The following is a 10,162-nucleotide window of genomic DNA, read 5'->3' on the forward strand; positions in this document are numbered from 1 at the left end:
GTTTATAGCTTGTTTGTACATAATAATAGCTATATTATTAGCCAAATTTTTTGTGGTGTTTACTATGTGCCAAGCTCTTTACAATTATTATTTTTACCTGATTCTCACAACTTTGGGAGGGAGGTGTGCTATATTATTTACACTTTACAGATGGATAAACAAATACAGAGAGGTTAAGTGATTGTTCAGGGTCACACAGCTGGCAAGTATCTGAGGCTGTATTTGAACTCAGGTCCAAGCCCTAGGCTCTACCCACTGAACTACCCAGCTATACATAGCTGTTTGCATGTTGTCTCCCTTATTTGACTGTTAAGTTCCTTGAGAACAAGGGTTGTTTTTGCCTTTCTTTACATGTCCAATGCTTGGTGCAGTACCTGGCACATGGTAGGCTCTTCATAAATATTTATTGCTAACTGACTGGATCCATGATTGTTGTGACTGCTCAAAATTCTGATAAAGCTGGGAAGTTCCTGACACCTTTTCCCACAGCATATGCTTGTGAAAATAGATTTTCTGCACTTGTTACACTGAGTGTTACTCCCCACTGAAATGTGTTGAATGTGGAACTCAGGTCTTAGGGTGAACTTTCTTCATCTCACCACACTTCCAATTTCTGAAAGCCACAAAAACAAGCACCAGCCCTTCACTTACTGCCTGAAAGTAGTAAAGAAGCAGCTGTACAGAGTAGCAAGGTCCTTCCAGCTGCTCAGCCTCACAACCTAAAGTCAGTCTTGACTCTTCCCTCTTCCTCTCCCTTCTTTCCTCTTGCCACAACATACATTTGTCCTGTCCTCCCCATTCATGCAGCCCTGGCCAGCACCTGGTACCCTGCATTACTGTGCATTTAGCAATAGCAAATAACTTGCAAACCCAGAATTTAATGAACAAAACATGCCCCAACGTTCACCTGATTTTAGTTTCCCATGCCTCAAACCATGACTCTGATCCAAATTTTTATAAATGAAGCGTTATTGATTCCTGCCTTCCCACACAGCCATCATAGTAGAAATAGAAATTCTTAAGGATATTTTTTCCCTAAGCTTTGAACTAATACCAGCAAAAATGAGTACTTTCTTTCTTTTTTTGTTTTGCAGGGCAATGAGGGTTAAGTGACTTGCCCAGGGTCACACAGTTAACAAGCATCAAGTGTCTGAGGGTGGATTTGAACTCAGGTCCTTCTGAATCCAGGGCTGGTGCTTTATCCACTGCACACCACTAGCTGCCTCATTACCTTCTTTCTTGATTTCACATGTTTTAAAATCATAAAGTATTTTACTATTTTCTAGTTACATGTAGAGATAGTTTTCAACATTTGTTTTTATAAGATATCTAGTTGCAAATTTTTCTCCCTCTTTTCATTCCCAACCCCCTCCCCAAGACAGCAAGCAGTCTGATATAGGTTAGATATGTACAATCACATTAAACATATTTCTGCATTAGTCATGCTGTGAAAGAAGAATTAGAACAAAAGGGGAAAAAACTCAAAAAAGAAAACAGAAAAACAAAAAAAGTAGAAACAGTATGGTTCAATTTGCATCCTGATTCCACAGTTCTTTTTTTCTGGATGTGGAGAACATTTTCCATTATGAGTCCTTTGGAATTACTTGATTTCACATTTTCCTCCACATTCACCCTGAGGTCCAGCCAAATTGGTTTACTTGCTATTCTTTGCTTCTGTCTCTTGGAATCCTAGTTCCCTGGAGATTTATTTATTTTTTTCCTCTCTCTCTCTCTCTCTATTTGTGGGGCAATGAGGGTTAAGTGGACTTGCCCAGAGTCCACACAGCTAGTAAGTGTCAAGTGTCTGAGGCCGGATTGAACTCAGGTCCTCCTGAATCCAGGGCTGGTGCTCTATCTAGTGAGCCACCTAGCTGCCCCCCGAACTAAATGTTTTTTAAAGAAGAGATGACTAGACTGGCTGGAAATGAATTGAAAGAATAGAATTGAAGTAATATTTTATTTAACCTAATCAAAGTGATAGATGGTCTTAATCCAGTTGGTCTTTCCTTTGTGGATGAACAGGTCAAAACTCCATTGAGCAATTATAAATCTCTCTCTGGAGAATTTGATTTTTGGGTGCTATTTGAAAACAAGTGTGTCTGAAAGACTTTACCTTCTACAAAGAATCTCTACTTAACTTGGACTCGAGCTGGATCTCTTCTATGACCATGGTGAAGACCTTTGGTGAGTATATAGCTCTCTTCATACTTCACCTGATATGTATTATCAAAGAGTTATTGAACAAGGTTACTTCTGCTGTTATATCTTCTAAGGAATCCAGATTAATCTTGATATATGGGTGGGAGACACCCTGCTCTAGAAGATCTTCAAGGCAATCTTTTATTGTATCAGATTAAGTGGTTTGTGTTCACATGTGATCAACAAATGATAAGCACAACTTTCATTAGTTGTGAGATAGTGTGACCCATTGTTGAATATTGCTTAAGAAAGTCTGCTTATTCTCTCCTAACACTGATCCAGGATGCCCTCAATTCATGTATAGATGACTTTCATAAAGATTTATGTAGATATGAGAGTAGACATAGAAGTTGGTAATTATTGATGTTCTCAAATTTCAACATGCATTTGGATGGGACACTGTTCTGCTGGTAAATATTTAACAAATAGTTTTTTTCTGAAGAAAGAAAGAATGCATGATATACTTTAAAATTAGTCTGTATTATTAATATTTTATGCATCATTTAAAAATAGTCAACACCAAAAATCAAGCCCTGATTTGTAGCATTTGCTGATAACTGAGATGTATATGTTCACACTGAAAACTTAACAATTGGCTCTCCAGACCTGGTACTAACGGACTCCAACTGTATGTAATCTGGGAAAGACAGCATAACTGGACAGCCCATACTTGCAACAGCTTAGTAGTATGGTTGATAAAGTACTGGACTTGGAGTCAGAATGACTTGAGTTCCAATCTTGTCTTAGGTATTTATTAGCTGTGTGACCCTGTGAGTCACTTAATCTCTCTTGGCCTCAACTTCCTCATCTGTAAATGGCAATAATAGCACCTACCTAGCAGGGTTGATTTGAGGATCAAATAAACACATGCAAAGTGCTTAACAATTCTTAGAGTGGTAAATAATGCTAGTTATTATAATTAAGAGGAGGAGAGCAGCTGACTTGCTTCTGTAAATTGCAAGGCTTTTTTTTTTTTCTTTAATGACTTCTCATTAAAGCAAAGGCCCGTATTTTCAATACTAACATCTTACTAGTGTTGCTATATGGCAATGAGATGTGTAATTTATACTGCCTTTGAAGAAATAATAATTAGTGTACAGAGAGCAATAGAGAGGGACATGGTAGGTGGGAGCAGGCCGCATACAATATGTAATGAGAAGTCTGAAAGAACAGCATTGGGAATTGTAGGAAAGGAAACCATGAACTGGTCATCTTCTGGCAAGGGTGATCCACTGGTGCTTCTTCTTTTTTTTTTTTTGGTGGGGCAATGAGGGTTAAGTGACTTGCCCAGGGTCACACAGCTAATAAGTGTCAAGTGTCTGAAGTCGAATTTGAACTCAGGTCCTGCCCCCCACTGGTGCTTCCCCCCACCCCCCTCGCCTACTGGTGCTTTTTTGATAATGAGAAACAAGAACAGCTTCTAGCACACTAGTTGGAGCGCCTGTGTGTGAACTTTTGAGAAAACATGGATAAGAGTCCACACACAATAGGCAGACACAGACATTGTTGGAAGGCATTCCTGAGTCATTGGGAGCCCAGATCCATTTGAGTATAATCAAGATACAACAGTTAGAGAAAGTCATACAGGGATAAAGGTAGCTTCTCAACAGATATGAGAATTAGCTATAAGCCTTTAGAGTAATTCTGAGGGAGACTTTTGACATGGTGGAAATAAGGAAAGACCAATCGTTTTTTAAGTAATATTTCATTATTATTTATCTGATGATATCTTGGTGTTAAATATAATCTGTTAAGTTATTAATTAGTCTTTAGGATTTCCCAATTATTCCATGATGTCTCCATGTGAATAGGGACAACATCTTATCTAATCTCCGTATTGTCTCCAGCACCTGGCATGGTCACTGTGCCAAACACTCTGTACACAATACATATTTAAAGTTTATTTGCATAAAGCATTTTGGGGGGGGCAGGGCAATGAGGATTAAGTGACTTGCCCAGGGTCACACAGCTAGTAAGTGTCAAGTGTCTGAGGCTGGATTTGAATTCAGGTCCTCCTGAATCCAGGGCCGGTGCTTTATCCACTGTCACCTAGCTGCCCCCCATTATTTTCTTTAATGAAGTAATTTGAGCTGGTATGTAAAGTTTTTCTTCCTTAAGCAATATTTTGGAAAAAAGGGAGAGTAATTTCTTATGAAAAGGTCAACTGTTTTATAAAAACCTTTTTTACAAACATCCAAACTTATGAATTAGCTGACTGTTCTGGTCATTCATTTAGCACAGGTAGATTCTGCCTACTTTATATGGCATTAAGAGTTCAGGATTAGGGAATCTCTACTTATATTAGCCTTTTTCTAGCAGGGCCAAGGCCCCCTGCTCATCATCAAGGGACATTTGTTTGTTCTATAGAATGGATATACTGATGGCAAGCTCCATACCAGGTTAGATGATTCATAAATATGCACATAGTAGGTGCTCAATAAATATTTGTTGATTGAAAAGTAACACATTAGATTCTATTTTGGCCCAATACGTACATTTAGTGTCCTTTTTCAAATTCTGCACCATCCTAAACAATGTTGTCGCAGTTAATGCAGATTTCTAGGTCTCAATAAGTTTTTGACTTGTTTAGTATTAGAACTCCTCATCTGACTCTGCATCCCAGCTACAAGACTCTAGCTGCTCATCCTGCGGGAATTCTATTTCAATGTCATAGACAAAATCTGGGTCATCCTTCTTTTTCTGATTCTTCTTAAAGAGTTCGTCCATGATGCTCTTCCTTTTTGCAAGTTCCTTATCGTCTAGTTTGTTCAGGTCTTCCTCAGGATTAATGGTTGTTTCCCCGCTGAATTTGTTCTATAGTTTGGTCCACAGTTTGCCCCGTAGAAAACCTTTTAAAAAAGTGAAGAATTTTTCCAACTGCTGCAGAGACACCCCCTCAAGGTAGGCCTTGTGTCTTGGGTTGTACTTGAGCTGTTCAGCAGCTCTACCACAGTCTGGAAAAATGAAAAAGTATGTACACTGTTAGTGATGGAGAAAAGAAAAAATCCTTAACACCTTATAATAGCCCCATCTAACAGGGTGTCAGTGCTGTACTCTTTCACATACACACTCTGCCTCACTCCAATCCAATTCACAGGAAAATCAAGACATCAGGAGCAGCTAGGTGACGCAGTGGAAAAAGCACTGGCCCTGCATTCAGGAGGACCTAAGTTCAAATCTGGATTCAGACTTGATACTAGTGGCTGTGTGACCCTGGGCAAGTCACTTAACCCTCATTACCCCACAAAAAAAATAAAAAAGAAAAGAAAATCAAGACATCACCTGTGATGTCACTGGCCCTCTTTGAAAACAAAGGATGGGGGGGCAGCTACGTGGAGCAGTGGATAAAGCACTGGCCCTGAATTCAGGAGTACCTGAATTCAAATCCAGCCTTGGACACTTGACACTTACTAACTGTGTGACCCTGGGCAAGTCACTTAACCCCTCATTGCCCCTGCAAAAAGAAAAAAAGAAAACAAAAAGAAAACAAAGGATGAACAACACACACACATACTTGGAAGTATTTCTTGGGTACTTGGTTGTGCTCACACCCATGTTCTGGGTCTGTTGGCTTCTTTGGGGGATCTCTCTTTTCCCCATGTAGATTACTGGGTGGACAGAACTCTGCCAGTAAAGTACCTACGACTCTTGGAGGATATTCATTATACTTTCCAAAATGCTGATAATGCTATCTAGGGTTCAGCAGTAGGATGCAAGGTCCATAATCTAACATGAACAGCTAACTAAGAAGGAACATTGACCTCTGCCTGGCCCTAGAATCCATCCCCTGTTCATTCAATACCAACGCCAAACCTTAGATGCTCTTCTCACACCCTTTAAACATGGTCCACAATGGTAGTGGTGTGGGGGGCTGGCACATTCCAGGTACTGATGGTCTCCAAGGAGAAGACCATGAGTGATTTGCTCATTCTTTGCATACAGAAATCATCGAATCCTTCCACCGGGCAGGTCTTACTCACAAACAGGGTAGATAGCTGTGGTCTACAGGATAGCAATCTTTATCTGTCTTATTTCACTTCCAATTTTCTCTGCTTCCTCAGAGAGAGGCAGGGTGATGGGCAGCAAGCATTTATTAAGCACTTACTGTGTCCAGACACTGTGCTAAGTGCTTGGGGACAAAAAAAAAAGATAGTTCCAGCCTTCAAGGAACTCACATTCTAATGGGGGCAGATGCACAAAAGGGGGCTGACAAGGAAAAAGGAGCCTCAAAAAAAAAAAAAAAGCTTGTTTTAAGGACTAGCAGAACTGTTCAGGTCTAGCTCACCTCTAAATCAGAGGCTCTTAACCTGGGGTCCATGGACCCTGATTTCAGGGGGTTTGAAAACTTGAATGGGAAAGAACATAAAACTTCATTTTCATAAATCTTTAACTTGAATCGAGCATTTCCTTCAATTATGAATTTAAAAAACAACAAAATATGATTCCAAGATGGGGTCCATAGACTTCACCAGACTGCCTGAGGTATCCACAACATAGAAAAGGTTAAGCATCCCTGCTCTAAATGCTGGGGTCAGACTCCATCCTTCCTACTACATGAATACCTGGGTTCATTTCTGGTTGATTCCCTGGCAAAGCTGTACAAGGGGCATTCTGCAACACAGTACAGAGGGAAAGTCCTAGATTTGGAGTTAGAGGCCCTGAATTCAAATCCCGACACTACCTGTATGATCCTGGGCAGGTCATTCACCTCACCTATAAAATGAAAGGACTGGGGGGCGGCTAGGTGGCACAGTGGATAAAGCACCAGCCCAGGATTCAGGAGTACCTGAGTTCAAATCCAGCCTCAGACACTTGACACCAGCTGTATGACTCTGGGCAAGTCACTTAACCCCCGTTGCCCCGCAAAAAAATAAAACAAAACAAAAAAAAAATGAAAGGACTGAACTAGATGACCTCTGAGGTGATTCCTAGGTCAAATACAGGATCTTATAATCCCAAGGATCTGTCTTTAGACACCCTCCCCTAACCCAGGGAGGTAGAGAGGCTTCATTATGAAGTGGAAGGAATATTTGACTTGAAGTCAGAAGCTTGGGTTTGAGTCCCTGCTTTAACACATAACTTACCACCTGTGTGACCTTTGGTCAGTGACTTGACCTCTCTGAACTCCACTTCCCTAACCTGTAAATCAGAGATAATTATACTTGCACTGTCTAGGTGAGGAGAATAAACTTTAAGTTCCATGGCATTAAAGGAATCTTTGCAATTATCATCAGGTCTCTGAGATCAGGGAGATGAGTGGTTTCATATTTAGATGTTCTATAATGAGTAGCATAATTGGTGTTCAATTAATTTTTGTTGTTGGACAGGTGTCCAACTTTTCTATTTCCTTCTGCTAGTGACAAGATTGAACCATTTAAGAAGGCAGGGCCTAAGTACTCATTTTTGCCAGTATTATTTCAAAGCTTAGGGAAAAAGTATCCTTAAGAATTTATATTTCTGGGGCGGCTAGATGGCGCAGTGGATAGAGCACCGGCCCTGGAGTCAGGAGTACCTGAGTTCAAATCTGGCCTCAGACACTTAACACTTCCTGACTGTGTGACCCTGGGCAAGTCACTTAACCCTAATTGCCTCACCAAAAAAGAAAAAGAAAAAGAAAAAGAATTTATATTTCTATGATGATGGTTGTGTGGGAAGGCAGGAATCAATAACACTTCATTTACAAAAATTTGGATCTGAGTCATGGTTTGAGGCATGGGAAACTAAAATAAGGTGAACACTGGGGCATGTATTGTTCATTAAATTCTGGATTTGTAAGTTGTTTGTTAGAAATTTTTAGTTCTATTGCTAAAATTTTCCTAAGAAAAATTTAAGTGTGATTTTGGTTAGGACTGATCAAAGGAAATGAGGATGCTTATTTTGGAGAACTTATCACTTTCTTCAAATATTTGGAGAGATTAGGTTTTTCCCCTGTTGGCCTCAGAGGGCAGAACTAGGATCATTAGTTACAGAGAAGGAAATTTCAACTTAATATGAGAAAAAAGCTTCCTTTTAGTCCAACAATGGAATAAACTAAGCTTCCTGTGAGGGAAAAATCTTTATATATATAAAGGTTGGATCATCACTTGCAGGAGATCTTGTAGAAGAGATTCATGCTTTAGATGCCTTTTGAAGTAGAGGCCTCCTGAGGTCCCTTTTAGCTCTTAAGAATCTATTACTGGGGGCAGCTAGGTGGCACAGGGGATAGAGCACCAGCCCTGGATTCAGGAGGACCCGAGTTCAAATCTGGCCTCAGACACTTTACACACTTACTAGCTGTGTGACCCTGGGCAAATCACTTAACCCCAATTGCCTTACCAAAAAAAAAAAAAAAGAAGAAGAATCTATTACTGGCAGAGGTAAGTTAGGGAAGGTAAGATAAAACATTTGATACCTGAAAACTTGGAAAAGTTTCGGATGGGCATGATGCGCTGACGATTTTTGTCCTTGGCCTCCCCTTGATATATCAAGATGATGGCTGGAGGCTGGAATCTAATTCCACATTTCTTGGCAGTGTACATTCTAATTCACGGCTGCTGGGCAAATCAGACAGAATCTGATGGAAGCATCCTAGCTAGTTGCATAATGACTCACTGATATAAAGGAAAAGAAAATATTTCAATTCCATTTTCTATTCAAGTGTCTGATGTTCCCCATCCTTTCATACCTCCCACCTTCACAGGCTAGTTCTAGGGTTGCAGGAAAGTGAAGAGAACTACCATTCCTTCTTGGAGTAGTCCAGAAAATTTAGTGGGGGGCATGTGCAGTTCATCTATAGGTATAGATTTGTTCAGAGAACTCTTGGAGCATTATGTATCACCCTCAACTTTGGATCTGAATCCTTAGATCAACTCGAGAACCTAACGAACCCCCCAGAGGGGGTAACACTGATTCAGCAAATATCTAGAGGCAGCATGCCACAAAGGAGAGTGCAGGTCTTAGAGTCAGGAAGCCCTGTGTGATCACAGGCAAGTCACAAACTCTCTGAGCCCAAGTGTCCTAATCTGCAAAATGAAGATATCAATCTCAGGAATTTTTGTGAAACTCAAATAAGGTAATAACTCTCTAGAAGTGCTAGGATGGCCGGCCCCATCTGTCCAGCAATGTCCAGCAGGATAGGGCTGGTTGAGCTAAATGTCCAGCACTGTCTAGGAGTGCTAGGATGGACCCCACCTGTCCAGCAGCATAAGGCTGCACGTCCAGGAGTGCCTGGAAGAGCATCTCCACGTGTTCGGCTGGTCCAACACTGCCCAGCAGTACCAGCCCGGTCAGCCCCACGAGGAAGGCCCGTGCCCCGAGAGGGAGAATGAGAGGGAGTAGAGGCCAGGCTGGACTCAGCCTCCCGACCACACGAGGCATCGGGATGGGAACGGGGGATCCTGGCCTGGGGCTACCTGGGTCTCCCAGGAGGAGGTGAAAAAGGTCACAGCAACCACCCACTATGGCTCCGGCTCCGCTACGGATCGGCTCAGCTCCAGGCCTCTGAGCCATCACCACGGGAACAGCCTCTAGGCTACGTCACCCATGGCCCCGCCCCGGCTCACTGAGGAGGCGGGCCCAAAGAGGGAGGGGTGGGGAGGGGTCTGGAAGGGATGGGGAGGCGGAGTGGGGAGGAGCTGGGAAGGCGGAGAGGAGAAGGGAGGGGAAGAGAAGGGGAGAAGGAGAGGCGGGGCTTAGAGGTGAGGGAGGGAGGGGAGGAATAGGAGAGGAGTGGACGAGGGAGGAGGGGGAGGAGGAGGAGGAGAAGTGGGGCATAGAGGGAAGGAGTATAGGTTGGAGCAGGGAGTAGGGGGCGGGGCTTGGAGGGAAGGAAGGGGAGGAGGCGGAGGAGGGGCGGGGCGTAGAAGAGACTGGGGAAAGGGGCGGAGGAGAAACCGTACTGGTGTTTGAGTGTTCTGAGCCAGAGCACTTTCCCTGATCATAGCGCTTTAAAAGTTTTGCGGGTTTTTTTTCTCACAGCAGCCCT

General features: G+C 42.2%; 1 protein-coding gene across 1 annotated transcript; it reads right to left on the reverse strand.

Moving 5' to 3' along the window:
* Positions 1-2,660: 2,660 nt before the first annotated feature.
* On the reverse strand, positions 2,661-9,725 carry CEP19 (centrosomal protein 19). Its single transcript, XM_043998000.1, is given in 3 exon segments — positions 2,661-5,153; positions 8,591-8,789; positions 9,591-9,725. Coding segments are annotated over 2 exon segments (489 nt in total). The 5' UTR covers positions 8,718-8,789; positions 9,591-9,725; the 3' UTR covers positions 2,661-4,791.
* Between the last annotated feature and the right edge of the window lie 437 nt (positions 9,726-10,162).

This window comes from Dromiciops gliroides, chromosome 3, assembly GCF_019393635.1.
Source record: "Dromiciops gliroides isolate mDroGli1 chromosome 3, mDroGli1.pri, whole genome shotgun sequence".
Lineage (NCBI taxonomy): Eukaryota > Metazoa > Chordata > Mammalia > Microbiotheria > Microbiotheriidae > Dromiciops > Dromiciops gliroides.